The sequence below is a fragment of the Rissa tridactyla genome, chromosome 6 (genome assembly GCF_028500815.1).
Source record: "Rissa tridactyla isolate bRisTri1 chromosome 6, bRisTri1.patW.cur.20221130, whole genome shotgun sequence".
NCBI classification, from domain to species: Eukaryota; Metazoa; Chordata; class Aves; order Charadriiformes; family Laridae; genus Rissa; species Rissa tridactyla.
In genome coordinates, this window is record NC_071471.1 from 18,576,528 (window position 1) to 18,601,241 (window position 24,714).

Consider the following 24,714-nt stretch of genomic DNA (forward strand, 5'->3'; position numbering starts at 1 on the left):
CAAGTTGATTATGTAGCATCGGTCCACTACAATCAAATTGAAATAGTAGAAGACAACCTAGTATGAGGACTAGTGTATTGCACATGCAGAAAATTATGCTGCTATTTGCATGCTGTTAATAGCTTAATCTGAGATGAAGCCTCAGTTCCATTTATGTAATCGAGATTTGTTGTTGTTGGCATCAGTGGAGTTGAGATTTTATAATATCAAATATATTTCACAAATAAAGTTCAAATTTTCAAAGTTTACCCTGGTACATTATAATTTCTATTATCTACTTTCTCAAAAAGAGCTTTCTTTACCAAAGTGATATACCACAGGGTGGAGAAGGAAAGACATAGTAGGAATTAATTTCTTAGGCCCTTGTTAAGAAAACTCAGTGTAGAAGTTGAGCACTCTTAGGTATGAAGTCACATAACCAACCCTTGATGGCTTGGTCAAACTAGACACAAATCTCCTTATTTGCAGAACCCTGTTCTAATCTCAACACAATTATTATTATCATCATCAAGGATGACGATCTCTCCTCAGCACACCAACATTTTGTATTTTTAAAGCTTTTTGGTTTTAAATCCAGGGCATAGAACTGTTCATTTGTTAGTATTGGTATTAGTATTGTTAGTAGTGGCATGTCAGTATCTGCTGCTAGAGGTGATTACATTGTGAGGGCTCAGACATCATCAGAGAAGATATAATGGTGGAGGGACAGTTGTTTCCAATATGCTCCAAATATGCTTCAAACACGCAGCAGAGTAAGCGGCATGCGAGAACGTGGTGCAGAGCTGACTGAAGAACTCTTTGTTCTCCCTTCAGTTCTAGTTTACTGGCTTTGCTGAAACCAGTTATTAAAAGGGAAGGTAGGGAATGTTCTTAAATGAGTCATGTTTGTTCTATGACTGTCAGACTACATCTGTAACTGGTTCAGTAGCTCTATTCAAACGGTGAGGTCATTCCCATGCAGCACATGACACAGGGAGCCTTTGTACAGACAGCTGCAGGCAACATGCTTCATATTGGCTCCTGACTTAAGAGATGTTCCATGAAGGGATCAACAGGTACTACCACATTGATGCAGTGTTTTCTGATGCTTGCAAGAGTACAAGACAGACCTAAAACACATGAGAAACATAGAGCCTTTCCTTCTAAGAGAAAGATGCATTTATATTACACACTTGTTTTTTAAACAAGAGTTGAAAGAGTTTATTAAGGACAAATGAGACAAACAGCCCTGAGCAACACGAAACCCGAGAATGCCAGTATGTAGGAGGCAGCCCTGGAAGCATCATCAGGAGAATACAAAGCCCTTGATGGCTTAGTCAAAGTGTGCAACCATTGTGGCTAGACACAAATCTTCTGATTTCTTTTTTCCATAGAGGAAGTGGGGAATAAGAGTTAAATGCAGTGACTTGAGAAGTAATAGCTCTTGTAGACAAGAGGGAGAACAATATTTAATTCAGCACCATGAAACGGAGAAGAGGTGGGATGAAGCAAAGATGGAGAATGAGACAATGCCAAAACCACAAAGAAAAAGACCACTAAGTTTGAGAGCGCTTGAGAAATTTGAAGCCTGGGCTGAAGTAACTGATGTACAGGACACAAAAAAGAGATCTGAAAAACTGTTAAAACAAATGCCAGTTACAGCAGAATGGCTAACCCAAGGGGTGGAGAGTGCATCTTAATTCCCTACAGACAAATTGTGACCAAATTTGTTTTGCATTTGAGATCGGGTCTCATTGTTAGTCTACGTTGGCATCATTTGTGAAATAAATTCACTAGAACCATACACGGTGACTGACAGTGCTCATGCCGTCACCAGGCGATGTCACCTGCATCTGTGTGACATTGCTTGGGCCGCGCACCAGGGGGTGGTGACAGCCCGGCCCGGACTCAGTCAGGGCGCAGCAGCAGACTGCACGACCGCCCAGCTACGGCCTGACACGGTCTCTTCCCCCCACGCCCGCCCCCTTAAGGCCGTTTTAAAAGCAAGACAAGATTTCTTGTTAAATATTTATTTAATTATTTAAAGGAAAACAAAGTTTAAAAGTCAACCTGCTATCTGGCATTGCAGACACCTAGTGATGTGCCCACTGTTGTCAGCACATTTTATGGAGGGGGAGAGCGGTTCCACAAATCTCTACCAGAAGCTCCCACAGATTCTGCTACAGTCTGCAAAGTTAAAACAATCAGGAACAGAAGCCACTAGTTTCGGTGTGTTGAGGTTTTATTTCTTCCTCATGTCTGGGTCAAATAGAAGCAGACGTGTTATATGATGGAGGGCTTGCTTTTAATGGTTATGTGGCTTTTTGCTTCTTCAGACACACATCATTTAAGTACGCTGTGTTGTACAGCTATACAAGGCTGAAGAAGAGTTCACACTGCACTTAATCATGTATTAATGATCTAACTGCCCAAGGAGAATTTTTTTAATAAAATCCAGACACAGGGGTAGTTGTAAGATGGCATTGTCTTAATGGCATCAGACACTTCAATATCCTACATGAGAGCCGATAAGTTCACCGATTATATCACAGAGGCATGCACTGTATGTATTGGGAAGTCTTTCCAGGCTCCTGGTGAAACTGGGCTACAGAGCAGGTGTTTTCTAGGCTAAACAGGAAAGCCAAGGAAAGCTCATAATGGGCACAGCACCACCAAAATGCAGCAGTGCTGCTTATACAGCCAGCTTGGCTTTCTCACTCCATAAGGCTTTAAGTTCTAGACTCAGCTGCAGAAGAACATGTGAACTGGCTCTTCATCTAAAGATGGGCCTTGAGGATACCACTTTTGTCTACAGCTCTCCAGAGGTACCTTTTCTCATCAACAAAGACTGCTACTGTATTTTTTCCATCTAGCTGCTAGCCCTAGGCATCTCAAAAATAATAGCATTTTCAACTGGCATTTGTGTCCAAAGATAACAGAGACGTATGAGTAGTCAAGAAATGCTTAAGCTGGTGAGTGCAGTAAGCAAGACTTTTACTTTTGGTATATTAACACCTCTGGGGGGAAAAAAAAAGTCACTCAAACTTTGAGACTTTTGAGTGAAACAAAATACTCTGAAATGCAACTATTAGTTGATTGCCTGCCATAGGCAGTGTCTCAGGCCACCTAGCATTCATCTGGCTAGGCATTGGAGGCATCAGTAGGATTTGTTTTGCTGGTAGAGGCAGGAGAATCTGGATTAAATTAATCCTTGAGGGTATTGCTTACTACTGTTTCACCAATGATAATTTTGTTGGTCCTAAACTATAGAGGTAAGATATTAAAAAAAACCACAACAGGTGTAACACAGGATGATTAGGATCACTGCTGTGGGGTTGGGAGGGTAAATGCAGTTATGAAAAATACTAATATTGTAGTAGAATATTTCAGGTTTTTTTAATACAGACAAAACAAAACGTTTGTGCCACCACATACAGCATTTAGCAAGCCTTTACTTGGCTGTGTGATAGAACTGGCAACTGTGCAGAGATGGACTGTCAGGATGACTAAGGAAGACATGGGCTAGTCCAACTGAAGAAAAATAGCAACGGAAGTCTAAGAATTATACCTTGTTTCCAGATAGTAATCAGGACATTAGAAGGAGTTTTCTAGCCAACTCAGGAATGAAGTTCAGTTCAAGCTTTCTAGAGTACTGAAGGGGGGGCTAGAGTGCATACAGTTATCAAATGGTGCCTGATAAGCAGATGGAAGGGTGGCAAAACTAATCCAGACAGTTCCTGGTGATAAAAAAGATTGAACTTTATCACCGCAACTTGCAGGTGTCTCCAAAGTGCTTTGAAAGGAGATGGAATTGTTCTTTGCCAGTGCAATATCTACATTGTAATAATCCCATACTTCAAGGCTTCCTTTGTCTAGAGAGCTATATAAAACTGGTTTACTTTCCCAGCTCCTCAAGCACTATTAACCCGTGTTCCTTGTGGCATTACAGTTTCGGATGCTTGCTTTCTCCATCCTATTCACAGTTAAACTATCTCACCGGATTCTGAGCTGAGAAAAGGAACTCCTCCCCATCTTCCTGATCATTTGACACAGACTAGGCAGAATTTTTGGTTTTTTCTCCTCTGTAGCTTTCTTGGACCATTAGGAAGGAAGTTTAACAAAGCCTGAGTTGGTGCAGGGCTACATGATGCTGGCGACACCCTTGATCCATACAGTTCTTTCAGTGCACTGTCATTATGGCTTACTACTGGTTATATAGGCATGCACTCCATGGTATTGGGAACTCTTTCCAGGCTCCTGGTGAAGCTGGGCTATGGAGCAGGTGTTTTCTAGGCTAACCAGAGAATATGTAAACCACATGATGCCATATTGTACATTTTCTAGTAAAAAGAACAACCTGACAGTTATTAGATAAGCACTAGAAGTTTAATTATCAAATCCACTGACTACATTCAACAGAGTAAAGCTGCATTATGGCCAACAGAGGGTAGAAAGGCCAGGCTTACTTGCTGTTGTAAAGCAGTTCAGCTAACAGCTGTTAAATTATAATTATTCTGTTCAGATGCTAAGGGAGAAGGCAAGGGGTTTATTTCTGCAGAATCATTCTAAAAGCTGCCTTAAAAGTGTAATAACTCAGTACGTTTGGTACCAGGAAATCCCCACAGTAAGAAATTCCCACAGTAAAATGTATTTAATATGTCTATCACATCATGGTAAGAGCTTTTGGTGATAGGTGCCCAAACCACAGGTGGTATTACAAGGTTATGTTCCCCTAGATTTGAAATACCTGGGAAAACAAAAAAAAAAGATGGTTTGGTTTTATAATAGTCATCATCACTGCCTAGCTGTCTTATATAGAGCTCTAGCAGTCTCAAGATTACCTGCTTTGCTTCTCAGATTGTAGTTCTGACCATCTTTAGTCATGTGAGACATTTTTTTTAAATTTTATATCTGTCAGGAGCACTTAAAAGCATCTTATTCATTCACTCACCTCCGTGTACTTCAGCTTACAAAGCAAAGTATATAGACAGTCACTTCAAGGTTTGTTTTGTCTTTGGACTATTTTCTATTGACTTTCTAAAGCACATGCAAATCCCAGAGCTCATCACCCCACATAACTTAGTAACCCCTAAGAAGCACTCCTTACTTTTGCTCCCCAAACTTCCATGAATTATGCAAATCTGCTATCTGAACAGCATGCAAAAATACATTAGATTTTTCATGTAATCTTACTGATTCTGCCATATCTACCTTAATCTCTCCATTACATTACACATAATTTCATTTTCACTTGGTTTTATCATTTGCTAGAATTCTTTGTAAGCTCAAAAGTCAGAAATGGAGACATTTTGTTTCAACAAAACTGAGCTAACTACACAGCCTGACTGTAAGAGTGTTAATGGGGTATTAGCCCATTGTGCTTTCTAAATTATTAGCATAAGCCTCATTTTGGCTTTGATCAGTTTCCTATGTTATTCAATATCACATTCATATGCACCAATCAACCTAATTCACCATCTCACTTAGTCCTTATTTGCTATATCATGTAGACCAGAATATGCGCTATATGAAATCAATGAGTGCTTTTTCACAGCTGCCCCTTACAGATTCAAAGCATCCCCAATTTAGCGCCAGGTATGCTAAGAGTTACCAAGGAAAAATTTATAGTTTTTCTAAATGAAGCATTGTCATACAAGAAGGCATCTTGACATTACCTGGTTTTGGTGTGTTTGGGTGGGGAGAGACGATACTGTGCCCTTTAAACGTGCTGAGTTGATTTATAACAAATTTAGAAGAGTTGTTGAACAACGCCCCATATGCATAAAGGTGCAGAGGTACCCAGGAGTTACTGGGATGCTTATATATTTTAAAATGCAGGTGTAGTCACTAGGAGGGGGAGAAAAGCAGCTTCCAACTCTTGTCCCGTCAAAGAGTTTAGTTACTCATTAGGAATAATGATGGCAACAGTTACCACGCCCCATTAACCATTTACGCTAGTGGCCAGGACCAGCTGTTCCAAGCTAAGGCAGACGATGAGCCTGCAAGAGTCTGTCTCCCTCTCACAGAGAATCCTTCGTTCTTCATTTAAAAAACGTGTCCAAAGTACACCAAATTTGTGAACTAACAGTATCTCATGGCAATGAGTTTCCAGAGTTAACTGTGCCCTATTGAACGGAAAACATGTGTTATCACAAGAAAGTTAAGAATAAGGTCAAATGCACTAAATGCATTCTCCCATCTGCTCCTCTTCACAAATTCTTTAATGATTGTACCACTGCCTCCTTTCCCCTTTTTTGTACAGAGTTCATTACTGTTTATACAATAGAAATATTTTTTCTTTTCTATTAGACTGAATATATAAAAACTCAGTGTGAATTAGAAAATCTAAATTTCCAGAAGTCTTTAGCACTTAATACAGAGAGGGAGTGAAAGCTGAAGCTGCTTAACTGTCCTTAAACTGTGTGTATTGGGAACAGAAATGATACGAAAAGCAACTTCTTAAAACAAGATTTATTGGCACAAACATACATGTTACAAATGTTTACAATATTCTGGGAAAATATGTTGACCACTCAAAAAAAAAATCACTGTCCACAGAAAAGTACAGTAATACCAAACTTTGTAAGTCATCACAATTTTAGCATCAAAATGCATGCATTCATCATTTATAAATGGAATTCCACTGACCTCCAGGTAAAGCACTTTAAGAAATTTCCTGGTCTCCACAACATTATGTTTCCTCCCCAGGTAGCTCTAATAAGATGCAAATGGAATGTTTTCTGTAGAGGCACAAATCACAATTTCTTGCTCAGTCCAGCTGAGGCTACGAAGTGGGAAATGCTGTTCTCAGCACAGATTTTCAGCTCCTTTCTGAGTGCATTACTACATAGCTTAACACTACTATGTGGCCTTTAAAAGGATGAAATTAAAGATTTGGTCTAGAGTTTAATTTTTAAAAGGGCAATCGAAAATTTATTTCTGCTTATTCCTATTAGAGGAGATAAAGCTTGAAGAATTATAAGGAAAGAGGTAGAAGAAAGGTTTTTGTTTTGCATTGCCATTCCAGCGGCATTTGAAAGAGGGGTGGCATGTGGCATTGCTAAGCTAACTTGTGAGGAGAAATAGTAGTCTTAATAAATCCTCTTCTTTCTTTGGTGCCAGTGTAGTAACTTAGTAGCCAATCAGGCTTTTGTCACTGACCTCCAACAGTACAGAACTAGACTTTACCAGATGTCCTGAATCTGATCCTATGCCTATCCTCAGCTTCAGTGTCAGAGGAGCAAGCTTCACATACACAGAGGGGAGAGAATGCACTGATAGCCTCAGCTTGATCAGATCTGGGTTTGTCCGATGTAAATGAGGAAGAAAGAAAAATTCTTCATGTCAGTGGAAGCTCTTTGAAAAATGGGGGTTGCACTTACTCCCACTAGATCTGAATTTGACTCTAATCATATCAGTGCACAAAAAAACCCGCAAAAACATAAACCACGTATACTTATGAAGATGCATGCTGCACTTCTATCAATCAACCTTGGTAGGGCAGAGAGTATATCCAATGGCAGAATTCACTGTGGAATCACCATCCTTGAAGAATTTCAAAACTCATCAAGACAAACACTGTGCAACCTGATCCAACCTCAAAGGTGGCCCTGCTTCGAGTAGGAAATTGGATTAGATAAACCCCAGGGGTCCTTTCCAACCTAATTTTTCTATAATTCAAAGGAAAGGCTTTTCCTCTCCAGAATTAGAACATGGAACAGATTCCATATTAGGCCTGGATTTAGTAAGGACAAATTAGGTTTTTTTTGTTGTCTTAAACAGAGAATGGAAATTCTCTATATGTGTAAGCACATGTTGAAGTCACTTCCCGAACAGGGCATGCTTTGCTCTTCACTCCAGGACAGAGAGTGTGAAGTAGTCAACCATCTGTCCATTTTAACTCTACAGTGCTGAATGGATTAGATAGCACCTACAGAGGTTGCTTTTTGGTGTTAAGATTCAAGCATAAGTCATTAAGGAAAATACTAATTAGCTGGCTAGAAACTAATTTTCTGCAATGACTAAAAGAAGTTCATAATAAGAGTTCATATATTGTCACTAAGAGAACTTTTTATGCTGCAAAACAAACTAAAGGTTGCTCACAGTAGATACAGGCTATGTTTCCCCTCTTTCATACTTGGAAAGAGAACATATCACCCAAATAGCAAATGCCTGTCTATGTATATAAGCACTTCTTTTGGAAAGGGGGAGGAAAAAAGAATAGAAGTTGTCAAATAAAAATGTAACCTCTACAACAGTTGGTGTTTCCCCCTCAAAATGTATTTTTGCAACAGACAAAGGATGTTTTTAAGCCCCACTCTTGAGTAGGAGGTACTAATTTCTAATCTTTCAGTAGTGCTGATATACATAATGTGACTAATATTTTACCACGTATGTGGTTGGAGGAGGGACGATTTTTCATTTACAAGATAAAGTAATGATGTTTTTCATGACAAGTGGTGGGCTATCAGTAATATTTTATCGTGCAGACCTGTGAGTGTGTCTTAGCTACATTAGCATTTTATTTTGTTTCCAATCTGGGGAAAAAGAAAATGGAACATAGATTGAACTTAGCATTTCTAATGAGAAAAAAAATATCCTTTTGTTAATAAATAGGCTTTGTAAGCTAATTATTAAAATATTTGTATAGCTGCTAATCGCTTAAATAATAGATAAATAATACTTAAATAAGTAATGGTTAAACTGTATACCCATGGCCTTTGCTATACATTTCTACTTTTATTCAAAATCTTTTTTTCCCTTTAAGTTTCATAAAAGGCTGAACTTGTGTTATTTAGTACACTGTAGCTTGCTAGCAGCATGGTAGCCGTGCTGACCACTGAATTTTCAGGTCCAGCTAACACTCCTGTGACTAATGGAGAAATTGTTGCAACCTTTCAGGTCAATACTATAAATATTCATAGCTGAACTTCTGAAAACAATTATGCATTGTTCATCTATGAATTTGTGGCTCCATTATATGCACTATCTCAAACATTGATCTTACAAAGAAAACAACAGCAGCTGCCATTATTTACTCTTATTTTAAACAAACCTGCTGCTTATCAGGGGAGAAACTAATTTCAAAGGATAGACTAAGATATTGAGACCTCTTAAGTCTTTTAAACTCTTTTCATTATCTAAGCTCAGACCACCACCACATGTTCACATATACATGACAGGAATGTAATGGATTCAGCAAAGTCATTTTCCATCCTTTCCTTAGACCATTTATTGGTGGACAAGCATAGATATTAGAATAGAACAAGGGTAAGCTAAATAATCATGCTGTGTCAAAAAGATTTCATTACTGGCAGATCAAATTGCTATACAACAAAGTGGGCATTCAGTACATATCTTTACTGCACCAAGCACTCTGGAGCCATTATTCGACTTAAATCCTCAACCACTTCTACAGCTGACAACAGCATAGAATCATAGAATCTTCATGGTTGGAAAGGACCTTTAAGATCATCGAGTCCAACCGTACACACAAAAAACCCCAACCAAAACAATCACAAACCAACAACCTACAATCTCTGCCCTTCAGATGGTATACCCTAAATGGCACTCTCTGCAAAAAATACTAGATCCTCCTTCCTGCATGTATCTCCTGTGTTTTCAAGAAAAAAGTGAAAGGAATTAAATTCAACTGCCATTTGTCATAGTTCATTTTAAGTAGTAGTCCATATGCACTTCGGGAGACTAGCGCTGCTTAGTTTTAACATATGAAAGGTGCTCTTAGGTATAGCCGCTTATAAAAAGGAGTTTACTGAATGTTGGCTGTATTTCACTTAAACTGTTTCCCAATTTTCTATCTCGTCATTATCACACTATCCTTATTGGCTGTTTCCTCTCTTTTCCATCAAAATTGATGAAATTACTATTACAAGAAATGTTAAATACATGTAACGAAAATTGCAGTGTTACAACTAAAGTAGTTTGGCAAAAATGCTGTTGTCTAGCAGTCAGGACCCTTCTTCTGTATCGCATAATTGTGAACCAAATTAAGATCCAGGAGCTGTATTCAGCCTCCATTGTTCTCGTCCCATCAGTGGAGCCTGGCTGGAGGACACAGGGCATTATGGGGAGGAGGTCCTGCTCCACTCAGGCCTGCCCCAGCTCTGATTGAGGTCAACAATAACAGTATGGCAGAAGGCAGGGAGTCAACTCAGAGGGCTGCAGAACACCCTAGCCCAAATAGTTCCAAATGTACTACACTCCAATAACAAAAAGACTTTCTAAGAGAATGAAGAGAGACTTGAAGAATAATGGAGAAGCAATCCACTGTGAGAAGACCTAAAGAATGGAGAAGCTTTTTTCATAATTATTTTTGTTGTTCTCTATGATATTTTCTCTTTGAGAGCAAGTATTTTTCCCTTTTAAACTTCTAGCATATGGCTTCTTTGGTTGAATAGAGTGTTACGTATGAACGACGAGGCTGTATTCATGTTTTAAACCAGTACAGGTTATCATTTTTGCTTTGGAGAGTTAGCAGATGTGATACAGTCATGACAGAATGCGGTTACTGCAGAAATGACTCACTGTTGAATAATCGAGTGTTTACTCCACCAAAACTGCATGTATCCAGACTGCCACAGTTTTTTTGCTTTATTGTAAGATGTAGCTTTTAAATGTCAGTGCATCAGGAAGAAAGGTGTACTCCTTGGGTGGCTCAGATCTCTTTTTATGCATGTGTTTAAAGGCAGACAGTCTTCTGGTTCTCAATGGAGAAAACAAGCTACTGAGCACATCAATGGAGACATACATTAATGAAATAAGGAAGGGAAATTAGCTGAAGAGGAAAACAAAATCCTTTCTTGAAGTGGAATAGAGAAGTGTTTCTGAAAGAGACCGGATGAAGAAAGAGCAATTGAAATGAGGTTCTAGTTTGATTTTTTCGTACATCCCAATCTAGTATCCCTCCTGAAAATAGTGTCACCACCTGAGAAATCTTCAGACAATCATTTCTCTAGATACAATTTATTTTTTTCAAACTACATTGTTTGGCCCTATTTGTTTTGGTTTTAAAGAAGGTAATTTGAGGGTGCTTGTGCTTTCTCTTGTATGAAGAAACACATGCTCAAACATGTCTCATCTAGCAAGAGCGACCTAAGTCAGGTGAGAGGAATGACTGGCTGGAAGAGCATCTCACTCTTCTGACTACACAGGGGGCCCAAACGTTATGCTCTGTTAAGGGTCTAAAGTTCAGATCAAGACATGAATCCAGATGAAAGCGACTTTGGTCTCTTTGAGGCCTTTCTCCAATACTCACTGTGTACATTGGGAGCAAGCCCAGTGCCTTTTATGGCTACTGTTTCAGTCCTCTTCCCTGTTTAAAGGGCAGGAAAAGCAGGGTTGAGATCTAAATCCTGGATCACACCCAAGTGCTCTCTAGTTTCTTTGAGAAGGTCTAGCACCAACATGTGCTATCAAGGAGCTGTGGTAAAAAAATAATAAATTATACATACTCCCACTGGGTCAATCACCTCCTATGGAATAGAGAAAAGCTCACTCTGTAAAAGCATGCCAGAAAGCCGAGTAACATCTGAGCTTCTAAAAGTTCCTGAAGTTTGAATCTCCCATGGTAGATGCACTTATGAGTAGCAGACATCACCGTTTTACAGGTGTGCTCTAATGTAGATGTCAAATCATGAACTTGCTCTGAAAAGCTAAAATTCATTGTATTCAGACAAGAAGTAGCGCAGCTGTTCATAAAGTTAAAGTTATGTGAAGTCCTGTCAGAGGACCAGAAATGAGCAGAAATGAGTAGAGGACAGAAATGAGACACAGAGGAATTTTGAAAGGTCTTGCTACCCATACAAAAACATAGCAGATTGTGGCGGCTCTAATTAATTCCTTGCACAGTTAATACCGTCCTGTTCTTCTGTCGTTGTGGGTGTTTAAGTCACTTATTGCAGATCACTATTTAAAAAGAAAAAAGCCTGAACTGTTCCTGGGGCTAACCTCATGCAGGTTTCAATAGAATTAAAGTGCCAGCTTCAAAAATCAAACTGACTACATTTCTAAATCACTTCTTGTCCTACAGATCCTAGGTTACATCAGAATCTTTATCAGATTCTCCCCTCCTCCTTCTAATAATATTGGATTATGTTGGACTAGTTGGATTGACTGGGCTGTTACATAATGTCAAGTGAAAACAGGTCAAGTGCCCCGTTTGGGCTTCCACGCTACTTGCTCCTGCAAATTCTATGTACCCTTTTTTAGTTTCAAAGCGACATTCATGTTATTGCAAGGTGAGCTAAATTAGAAGGAAGAAGGTCTAATGCCCAAGCAGGACCTTGCTAGCCTGTGGATAATGGCTGCAAATAACACTTCTCCAACCTCAGAAGCTGATGTGCACTCACTGGCAAGCCAAACAGCAGCTGCGGTACAAGCACAGACCAGCTCCTAATCATCCGTTTCAGCTACGCTGTTTCTGAATGGCATATCATGCTAGCATCCTTGCTGTACAGCTGTAGCCCAGAAATCAGAGGAATAGTAAGTGCTTCTTATAAGGATAGAATATGCAAGTCTCAAACAATGTCTGACTCTGGCTAAAGCTATGAAAATCCTTGCTTCCAGGATTTTCAGTTCCATTGACCATTGGAATCCAAGACCATTCAGTCTTCAGTTCCATTCCCAAGATGGCAGTCAGAAAGCAATCAGCCTTGCAGTCCCCTGAGAGTTCACTGGGGAGCGAGTAAAAGGAAGCCCTTTTGTGCCTTTTTACCATCCAAAGCCTAGGCAGTAGTTAGTGATGAAGAGTAGTAGTTGAAATTCTACTCAGTAATTGAAATCCTAATCAATGCTGACTAAACAAGAATGAGCTAACCTTTTCATGGGAAATTTACAAGTAGGCAGTTGTGACTACGCATGGACATTTTAAATGTAGAGGCAGTGAGTGGAAAGCAATCAATCCTGGCTTCAACGAAAATAAGATTTCCAACTGTGTTTATATAGATTGTCCTCTGTACCAGTCTACGTATACGTGATGGTGTTGCACAATCTATGACCCCGAACAGTCCTATATTACCATATTCTCCTTGCAGAAGAATTAACCCTCTGCAGGAGCAGTTCGATGCTGGCTCTGTACACCAGGGAAGGACATACTTATTCATGCTTCCTGGGCTGAATTAGAAAAGTTACATGGCTTCTATTCATGATTGCAACAACCAGCACAGCACAACTAGCAAATGGTGAACACTCACAAGCACACTACATGGAAACAGCTTAAAAGAGTTAAACACATTAATTTAGCATATGTCATTAGCACACAGGAGGAAACTGTCTCTTCACAAACATTTTACAACCCACTAGAGGCTAGGTTTCTTCACTAAACTCTTCCTTGCAAATCTGCACCAACATTTAGCAGTCAGTCTCATTAATTACTGTTTTGAGGGAGAATGAGTACACATTCCACAACCAGCGGTTTCTCTTCTCCACTGTCCCCTGAAGCTCCCACTTTGGTTATTAACTTGCTTGAGATACATTAGCTAGGAGGATGTAAGCTTTGCATCCTTATAGGAGTTTCATTACAGTTTCATTCGGAAACTTTGCATCCTTGTAGCTACAGGATTCACACTCTTTGATGCGTATTTGCAGCCGTATCAGCTGTCAGTTCAGACTCTCATAGGAGAAGGCACTGTCTACAATTAAGGATCTGTATATAACCTTACTGATTGTACCATCTCTAGTGAAAGCCATCTTTATCTCTTGAGTCCTTTCAGCATTCTCATAGAGAAACCCTGTGAGGATCAAGCCATTCTCAAGATGGGTATGGGTGGCAGGGTCTCAGTCTTAGGAGGTAACTCTCTCATACCAGTTAGCCAAATATCTTAGTAGTTTAAAAATGGTCCTGAAGTTGGGCAGCTTATTCCTTTTACAGTGAAGGCTCAATTATACATAGCATTCAGTTGTAGCACCTCATGGAGTCAGGCCCTTAATGACAGCAGCATTTTCTGTCTGGCCCAGGAGGATTTTAGAATTGTTTATGTACTCACTCTGCTGAAGGGCTGAAGTGAACAGGGCATACCAGCAAGTCCAGTAGCACATTAGTAACTTTCAAAGTTAAGTTTCATTAAGACTGTGGCCACCTACTACTTAAGGATATGAAACAGTACGTGTGAATATGAAGTAATAAATATATAGGGAAAAAAATGCAACTGTAACCTTTCAACTGATCATTGCATATTCTCTCTGCAAAATTCTACTTAAGCACAATTTGTGTACAGATCCACTGCAACAAACTGGTCTGGGTCTCTGTTTTTTAATCTAAGACCACGTCAAGAGAGATGCTCCACAGTGGGAATATTTACACTACTATTATCACCATTTCTATGCTCTAATTAAATTGTGGGAAAAAAATAATATTCTCTTAATTCTACAAATTTGTCTTAGATACTCTGAAGGAGCTATCCTAAAAAGACCCTTTCAGAATTTCCTGGCTCAACATTTGATAATTCAGTTTTAGTTTGGTTAACTATGATGAAACTATTCAGTGTTTAAAAAGTTGAAACAAGGAATTCAACATTTGTGAGAAACCCTACAACAACAGCATACAAGAACTTTCTTCCAAACCACAATATATAATTTCTCTTAATTACATGAAATATTAGTTTAAACTAATTGAGTACGAAAAATATCTCAGCTGAGCACTTTACAAAGAAGACATTATAGTTTCTGAACTATACACACACAAATTAAATTTTTAAAAAGCCTATTAACACCACCACTGGAACAGTGTTTCTCTGCCTTCCTCTTCTCCAGGAAAGCTGGAGGCACCCTTCCCTTCCTCAGCCTCTCTCCGCTGTTCCCTCTATTTACCCATACCTTTCTCTTCCTGATTTTTGAACGGTCCTCACAATGGGGACCATTTCTGCAAAATGGTGCAGAAGTGGCTTCCTACAGTTGTGCTGGGAAGCCACAGACATCACCATAGTTTTTCATGTGCTTTAAGTTAGGGCCGTAAGTATTGGGGACTGACATTCAAGAGAGTCCCATGAAGTCTCACAAACAGTGCCTTGAGTTTTTAGCAAGAGTCTGTATCTTGGTCATTTATGATGCTTGCATTTTTGCATTTCACTGGATTTTTTCAAGATTGTGCTAGCTAATGCTTTTTTGGCTGTCATACAGTTTTCTTTCTGGCTTTCATATTGAGGCCATCCTGGTTGTACAGAACACCCAATAAGGAAAAATTTAAATCCATAAAAGACGATAATCCAGTCCTATTTATTTTCTGCAGGCAATGTTTTTAGACTTGGATACTACAAATAATCTCCAAAAAAAAAATCAGTGTTTGGTTGGCTAAGTTGAAATAAGATGTCTTACATGAATACTTGTAGGTACTGCTCTCTTCAATGGGAGTAGCAGATACTACCTCAAAAAGTTACATCATGTTTGCTGCAACCTTTGGTTTGGGTCCAATCCACCTGACAGCGTCCCTTTAAGCAGGAGCTTCCCCATAGCTGCATTCTCTGATTCTGAGATGTTTAGGATGCTTTTCATATACTACAGTTTCTGAAGGTCAGTGCGTACACATTTTAAGACACAGTGATAAGACAGTGTATGGAACTACTTGGCAGTATTTAGCTGGTACAGTTTCTTGTGGAAACAACAGAATTCCAAAACACACCACACTGAACGCTTATGGGTTATTACAAGCAAAAATCCCAAGACACCGGGAATTAAAAAGCGGAGTTCAACAAAGGAACACTGATATCATTGGTTGATATGAACAAAGTTGTGCCAAGTCTTCCTTCTTCGCTTTTTCAAGTGGAGAAATAAACTGGGAAAGAAAGCAGAAGGAAAAAAAAAAAAAAGACATAAACCATCAGTTATTACAAAGTTACTGTTGTGCTTGATCTCACAGAAGTGTGTGAGAGGCTAACACCTTTAGCGCACCTTTGCTGAAAGACCATGACCTGCCTTGCACATGCTATGCCTTCCTGGCTGGAACAAGGCTGCTCCTCCTGGTTCAAAAGGAGTTCGGAGGGGGAACTGTAGTGGAAAGCAGGGGAGACTGCAGCTCCAAAGATAGAAAGGGCAAGGACTGTTGGCGATGTCAGCCACCACCCACAGCTCCAGCAACACCTGTAACTCTTGTTACACGTTGTAACTCTTCCTTCAGCAGGGAGCCAGCCTGCTTTTCCAGGGCCCCACTACCAGGTTGGTAGGAAGTGTGGCTTGGCCCATTTCACCACCCATGGTAGCTTGTTGCTGTGAGGAACTACCCAGTTTATCTGCAGCTGTAGCCAGTCCTGCCTGGAGGGTATGATCTTGTTCCTCCGTGACTGGAGAACCCATGCAGGCCTCGTCTGTGACAGCATTCAGATGCCTGATGTCAACAGGATTCAAATACATATTTGAGAGCTACTGTAAATAAATACATCATTGAGTTCAATACACAGGGTCCTTCCTGCAGCTGCAACCTTTCGGCACTATTACAGAAAGATCAAATAGACTGAAAAAATAATTTAAGATCCAGAGCTTAAAAACATTTAAATCTCACCAAACTTGCACTAGATCTCACTATGATGAGCCATGACCCGGGTTTGATGATGTGACACTCAGGTTTGTGATTAAATACCCTAAACACAACCTAAGCCGTGTCAAACCTGCTATTTCTGTGTCTACACTTACCAGGACAGGCATCCAAAATTTTAAAACCAGGAGGGAAACAATATTACTATTTATTTATAATTTCAGGCTTAACTTCTAAGGACAAATTATGAGCTATCTTGCCTGCTTTTAACTTTCTTGTTAAGATACACATAATGCTTAATGATGCATATATACACAGCAATCAATTCAATGGCTGCACATCTGTCTTCCCAGGTTGCTGCACTAGACTGCAGAACAAAGGCCTGTCTTTCCCTTGAAGCCAGTTGCCTCAAGTACCCAGTTAATATAGTTAATTAATACCTAGCCATTTCCCATTCTTGCTGTATCAGTGTTACGAAACCCTAGAATTATTCTGGGTCACTCTGGTGCCAGCATTCATAAGACTAATAAACTGCCACATGTATCTCAATCCATTTAGTCGTGTTTACAGGTGATTCCGTAAGCCTTCTTTACAGAAGCAACAGAGGAAAATGGAAACATGCTGAATACAAGGCACGTAATTTGAGAGCTGGGAATTAATTCCCATCCGTAGTCTAGCCTCCTGGTGAATCTCTTCTGGGTTACTAGCTGGATTGTTTAACTCAAGAAATCTCCCTTTTAGGAGTTAATGCCATATTACAGTTATGTCACATAACGGCTGTTGCTAACACAGAGGTTACATAAATAAAATGTTCAGTTCCTGTCATTACAAGATCCCTGGCTCCCAACCAGCATGACTGCTATTATTCATTCATATGCTATCTTTCCTGTAACAAATGTGTGGAATGAGATGATCTTTGGAGACAAGAAATCATTAAGACTTTGGGCCATCTTTTAACAATATTTAGGTATTCAAGATGCAAAGGGATTTTCAGAAGCACCAGCATCTCAAATTTCAGCTGATTTGGTGGGAACTAGGCACCTATATGCTTTTAAAAAATGCATCAGATGCCCATTGGGCCTTCACCCTCTTTTTATAGGCATGGGGCAATTCAAGCATTACTGTTCTCACCAGAAAACATCACGACTTTGGCACCAGTTGTAATGAAAGGAAGATATCTGAGATTGCATAAAAAATTATATAAACATGAAAAGGGAGAGTCTTTAATCCTAGAGAAAGTTATGTAACATGCTAATGTAAAATACATTCAATATCAACAAATTCTACCTATATATGCGTCCAGAGAGTTTGCAGTAATTCTTACTATAACAGCATGACACTAGAAGGGGAGTTTCACACATTAATCAGTTTAAATATTTTATATCCATTTTTTTTATTTGTTTGGGGTTTTTTTAATATATCAGCACTTTGTAAGTCACAGAGCTATTGGGATCATAAACAAAAGAGAAAATGAATTACTCACTTATAATTATAATGAGAATGACTGCACATACTACACCAAGGATGATCATCATCTGTAAAAAGAAAGTTATGAGAAAAAAAAAAGAGGAAGTCAGGTTTCCACATGAAAGACATTAACCCCTCAGGTTTTTTGCTTTTACTTAGTGGCTTATTCCTTGCACTTTTAATTCTCGCAAAGACTCCCTGCAACAGACTTGTTAAGCCCCCAAATTTAACGTCAATTTTAGGAACAGCTGACCACCAGCAATGGACTAGCTTCTTGTCAAATCTAGCAAGTTCTTTCCCATCAGCTAAGATGCAGTGACCAACCTTGTCCATTTCCAGCAGTAAAGTAAAGAAAAAGTAAACTTCTGAAGTAAGTTTCCCTTGGCTTTCATTGGCTTGCAGGAGATCTTCTGCTCCACTCCCCCCGTCCTTCCAGAGTTTGGGAGCCAGAGGAAGGACAGGGGGATTCTGTTTGTCATGGTAAAGCAGAAAGGGACAATAAGGAAAGGAGAATGAGGGCAAGTTTGAAGGTCTAGTGTACTGCAGTGGTGACTGCAGTTAGCATGGGTGACCAAACTCAAAATTTGCGTCTGTAGCTCCCAGAAGCCCTGCTTCCTGCACTGTCAGGCAAAGCAACTGGGCAACAGCCCAGAGGAGCTGTTTGGTTGAATTTCTAACCTAGATCCATTTATTTCTGGACTGTTTGTGCACGTAGTTTACCCAGAATATTTTGCCTTGCTTTATATTTCATAGCACTATGAAGAGACAAGGCAGGCAGCAGACTGGTAAGAGATACATGCGGCATTCTCCTTTGGGAACAGGGGGCTTTATTTGGGTGGACATGAATAATCATCAGCAAAGATGGTATTGAAGAGAAATGGAAACAAAGCTGAACTTCTGGCATAGTGTACATGTGTTGGTAGTGCAGAGCAGAAAAAAGCAAGGCTGTGGGGTCTTATATGAATAAGAGGAGCTGAAGTTTCTGGGTCTAGAAAACACAAATCCTGGAGGAGGTCTGAAAAAGCAAAGGTTCCCTCCACTTGTGGAAAAGGATGAGACTTTGAAGTACCAGCAGAGGAGGGAGCTGGCTGATTAAAGTCCTGCTCTATCCTAATCCGCCCCTTTAAAAAGATACTGTAGTTTCTTCACTTCTCACAGAAGTTTGTGGAACCAAGTATTTTTTTTGGTAGTTTACCACCCTAAAGAAAGATCAAGAGGCTGATGATCTCCCACAAGGAAAAAACTTATTTTCTCCCACTACTAGAATTCATTACACCTGTTCAGGTTTTGTGGTTCACACAGGGAACTGACAGGAATTAACATGGAACACTCTCCTATCCCTATCTGCAGGCACTGACTGAAGCATCAAAATTTTTATCTACGGTTTATGTACTGCAGAAATTATCTAAAGAATAGGTTCTGGTAAAGTTCAAACTTATTATTGCGGAGCCTGGAGGGCAAGGCATCTCTTTCTCCCTTGACAAGAAAAGACCCTTAGAGATGCCATGCTGCAAGCAAAATCCCATCAAATGCAAGTGAAAGTAATGTCTGCCATGAATTGACTCTTAACAAGTATTTGTACTCCTTACCTTGCAATTTTTCCACCAGTATTTTCTCTTCAGTTTGGCTGCACTGGTTTCAAACTGTGAGGCACCTGCTTGCAATGCATCTGCCCGGTTGTCAAGCTCTGATAGCTTCTGGTCTCTTTCTAGCACCTTGTCCACATTCATTCTCATGATGTCTACCACCTGCAAAGGCACAGCCTCATGCTTAGATTCCACACACGGTAAAGCCAAAAGTCACCCATATGTTCACACTCTGGAATATCACATATCATACTTAAAGCAGCCATTTGCCATTATGGTATGTGATGGCAATTACCTGGACAGTGTGTCAAAAACCATGCCCATGGAAAGAGAGACAGTGAGAACAAGATGAACATAGCTATGTTCAGATGCCCTTAAAGGTAAAAAATAAAGGGACATTATGAAATACCGTAATTAGTTTCATCAAAGCTTTTGGTTTCTTTTAGCCTACGACTAACTATTTCACTATAGATACAAAAAACTGATGGAGACCAGTACCTCTACTACAATTTGGTTGACATTTGTCCAGTCATCACTAAGACCAAGCCATTATTTTCCTTATACATTTAATATAATTTCCTTACCTGAACTAAAGAAATTGGTTAGATAAAGCCTGCTCTAAAGGGAACTGTATGCATTTCCTGACCAAGGAACTTACTCATTCTGCAGATCTTTCTCAGACAAGATGACTTCCCAGACATAATTTGAAGTGCTGCTTGAAAATGGAGGAGGAGAAAATTGTACCTGACAAAATTCAGCCTGAAGTGTAGCAGGGACCCCATGCTACCTCATTACACAGCCTCAGCAAAAAGAAGTGTGCACAGCCAGTACACAATAGGTAAGGACCATTCATGCATATATTTGATATGTTGAGTTAGACAAAAAATCTCTTCTAGCAAGCCAATAACTCTAAATAGAAATCCTAGACAAATTCATCACTAATGTGAATGTTAGACAGTATAGCAATCTCAGTGAAGTTGTGCCCACTTACTCTAGCAGTGAATATGGTTGCTGGTCTGCTACTTCTCATACTCTGTAATAAAAAATTCCATGTTTTTTGTATTTAATGTAATTTAAATACTACCTGCAAAAGCCCAGAGTTATTAAAAAGACCCATGATTTAAATACAGTGAGATGAAACTGGTAGTGAAAGAATCTTTGAAAGGACTGGCAGAGGCTTAAATGCTGTTCCAAAACTCAAAAGATTTTTTTCACTTGTTTACCAAGCCTAGAACAAAATCAAATGTTACGGTCAACCCAAATTTTCTTACTTGCTTTTCCAAACCAAAACCTTCCATAAAATTAAAAAAACTTTTGTTTTCATTTGTCAGCAAGTATTTAGATGAATTTTGTCTCTGTAAAATGTTTCATAGTGAAAATTTTTAACTATTTGAAAATGCTGAAACAAAATACTGTAACATTTCCTACCCATTCTCTCCTTTTTTTTTTGCCCAGAATTATTTATTGAATTTAACCTGACTGAAGTAAACACTTGTCCAGACAAGACTGCATTTTTGTCAAATAAATGTTTGTCTAGACTAAAACCAAGATCTGAGCCTTAAAAAATAATCTCTAGGATGCCTAGAGAAATCAGAGAGGAAAACCAAACATGGATATAGCTGAAGTACTATATCAGCATTGATATAGCATTAAAAATATCGGTCATTTTACTAAGACCAAAAATTTTCTCTTAAGCAAAATCGTGATGGTGTTGCTGAGTTTTGGGTTTGGGTCTGAAGCACTGTGCAGAACAGCACTTGGAGCAGAATAGCCAGAAGCACGTAGTGCTGTGCTGTGGTGTTTGGTGCCACCTACAGATTACTTCCCCACAAGACATGGAAGAAAAACAACCAGGAAAGATCTAGTAGGAAGGTCACAGCAACGCTTAACAGATCAGACCCTTAGGTGCTATAAACCAGTTTCACCCTAGTGACTTCACAGTATTGAAAGCCCAGTGGCGTTTTTCTCCCTTGGCTGTTCTTATACTGTGATTTGCCTATGGAACAAGGATCTGCTGACTATGTGCTATCCACTCAAAACTCATACCAACCTCAGCCTCCCTGTCAAACTGGAGGCAAAAAAACCCCATGGATCCTGATTATCACCTCCATAATCCCCAAATCCAAGAGCTACTCACTGTCCCCTCATACTGGGTAAGAGTTCCTGCCAAAATTACTCAATCATGCTTCACAAGAAGACAAATTTAGTCTTAGAATGCAGAGTATCTTAAACACAAAATGGAGGTTCACTAGCCTCCCTGGAGCCATCTCCATTGATCTGCCTGAAGAACCCTATGTGTCTGACCTGCATCAATTGTTTTAGACAATAATTAGCAATTATTTTTCATCTTCTAAGGACAATTACTTTTACTGCAGCTCACATAAACAATTACAGCACCATCATGATGTAATATGTTCAGGACAAGAAGTTTATTTCATTATTCTGACAAAAGCTGAAATGTAATATTCCTTTCCCCGTTGCAAGAGACAGTCCACTAATGTCAATGAAGTTAGTGTGATATGACAAGTCAGTGATAATGACAGAACCGGGCCTAGAAAATTCTGCAGCCAGAGGATGTTCTTGTGATCAGCTCCAGGCATCAGCAATGGGGAGGCAAGAAAGACCCTGTTTCGGATCTTCAGCAAAGAAAAAGTTCTCAAAAAGACAAAGCTCAATTTGACAGATGTACTTAATTCAATTTAAGAAATGCATTTGAGTTTGATGTTGTGAGGTCTTCTTTACTATTTTTAAAGCATACCCGGGGCTTTTGAAAATGGAGGCCTTTATGCATGTAAATAGCTATTTTCAAATGTGTATTTTATTGAATTGCCATTAAAGGATCACACGAGCCCAGGCCACTTCCCCACGGACAGTAAGCAATTAGTTACTTAAGCCTTTATAGGGGTTTAACAAAACTCTATACTTAATAGCCAGCACACAAATCTGCACAGCACATGTGCAAGGATGCTACAGCGGCTACTGTACTGCTGGTACACTCAGGGACTACACCCACGAGCGGTGGTATGCTCACTTGTTTCTGTTATCACAGCAGTTAGATGGACACTGGCATTACAGCCACAGTGGCGGGGGGGGGTAGTCTGTATGCTACAATAATTTAAGGATCCATGCTACAACAGGCACATGGTCCTCCAAGACCAACAAAAGGAGTGGAGATTTGTTGAAGGTGCTATTACGACATCATGTGTGGGTGCCTTTATTTGGGGATAAGGTGTGATGATTAATGAACAGAGGTCTGGGTAATGAACACGGCCTCAGCTGTACAATTCTTATGGCTTGAATCTATGAGAAGCTTATGGTCAGTCCCTGCGAAACAGCCTGCTATGTTAGCATCTAACCTTCAGAAACGCAAGAACACATTAAAAGAGCTGGTTCTGCTATGACACTTCCTCCTAACCTGACTGGGATGAATTCCTGAATTAGCGCCAATGCTCACATTTATTCTGCAGAAGTGTTACCAGTACCAGGATGTTCATACTCAGAATCTCTCTTGTACTATCTGCCTTCTCAATAAATGCCATCCTTTGGTAAACCTCATTTCCTAGATCCACTGCCTTCAGACAAGCAAGAGCTACTGGCTTACTAGGGAGGAAAGTATCTTAAAGAAAAAAAAAAAATCACATCAGCACCCTTGTGGTGAGCAACAAATCACCTAGAACCACTTACTTCATCCACACGGGCTTGTGTCTGCTGCAGCCGTTTGTTGCTTGACACATTGGTAGTAGAAGGTGGCCCTGCAGCCCCAGCACTGGTGGGACCTTGGGTAGGAGCTGGAGCAGACCTAGATCAAAAACAGAGAACATAAAAAGTGACTGAAACCATCTTCACTTGTTGTTCACTACCCCTTTTCTGGAACAAGTCAAAAATAAGTTATCTCTTAAAAGGAGTTTTCCATTGTCTCATAGCCCACATTTTCCATTCCTGGATCACAACCCCCGTGTCCCATTCCCTCCCAAGCTGCAATTAGTTTTCACACTATTTCTTGATAGGACTCTACCAAGAACTCTTCCCCTCCCTTGCTGCCTTTTTAAACAGCAAGCAATTCAGGTTTGCTACCCTAACTTAGGGCAATGGCCAAAATAATCACAGGCCTGACGAGCAGGGCAGAGCCTATACCCCACTAAGGAAACAGACTCTGCTACAGGTATTTTGTGTTGATGCTATAGGAGCCAGGGCTGTGACCCTGCCTTCCTCCTCACTGTGCTGAATGATGTAGTCCCCTGCTCCTTGGTCTTTGGCTGGAAGCTAACCAGGTAAAGATAAACAAAAGGAGAGGAGAAAGAAATGGAAGAAGAAGTGGGGGAAGAACCGCACACAGCATAGGTTAGTCATCTCAGGCATTCAGCAATGCTTAACCACCACACCAAATGCCCCCATCCCCCCCCACCAGAGCAGCTGGCCAGGCTTGAACATTTGCTATGGACCCTGGATGAATATTTGGAGCAACGCTGTGAACAGAGCTCTCATCTCCTGTGCATCAGCTCTTTTCTTAAGCATCAACACTGGCTTTCCCCAGCTTGCTTTAAAACAAAAGACAAACCAAAAGTTCCTTAAAATCCAACAACATATCTGGTCTGTCTCAATACAGGAGGTCGTGCAGGCAAGTCACGCTGCTGGCCAGTCGTTCTTCACACGCACACTTTACCTGTGATACCTTATCTTTCCTTTCAAGGGACCCGTGTCACTTCTTCCTGCAGAGAAATAAAACCCTGAGGCTGCAGAGGAAATCCCTAAGCATGTGAACTGAAAAATATCACAAATCCCACTCATGCCCTACCGATGCCTTCCCACAGTGACAGACTGAGAGAACACAGTGTTTCTCTGTGAATCATTCCGTTTTACATCCTGGGGTCTGATTAATGCTGCTGGAATTATGGTCCCATTAATACACTGTCAAAGTGCCTTGGGGCACAAAAGTTAGCTTCCCAAAGGTACCTTAAGCTGCAAAATTCAGTTTGACAGTATCGCCTGCGGGCTGAGATCCCTACAGATAACACTGATCCTCACAGACTCCCAGTGATGGAGCAGCTGTTTGCAGACCTGGAGCGCTGCTGTATCTTACACTTCTCTTTTTTAACTGTGGGTGAGAATGTCATTATCAAGCTTTAGTTGAAAGAAAAGAACTTGAGCTGTACACAAATTGCTCATCCTTTGAGGACCTCACAGCCACTATTAAAAACA

General features: G+C 40.0%; 1 protein-coding gene across 1 annotated transcript in view; it reads right to left on the reverse strand.

Moving 5' to 3' along the window:
* Nucleotides 1-6,463: 6,463 nt before the first annotated feature.
* LOC128911770 (vesicle-associated membrane protein 2-like) overlaps nt 6,464-24,714 on the reverse strand; it is a 53,040-nt gene continuing 34,789 nt past the window's right edge. Inside the window, exons 2-5 of the mRNA XM_054207165.1 lie at nt 23,200-23,314; nt 19,519-19,677; nt 17,946-17,997; nt 6,464-15,766 (exon numbers count right to left, since the gene is read on the reverse strand). Coding sequence (XP_054063140.1) covers nt 15,750-15,766; nt 17,946-17,997; nt 19,519-19,677; nt 23,200-23,314 — 343 coding nt within the window. The 3' untranslated portion in view covers nt 6,464-15,749. The remainder of the gene's footprint in view (nt 15,767-17,945; nt 17,998-19,518; nt 19,678-23,199; nt 23,315-24,714) is intronic.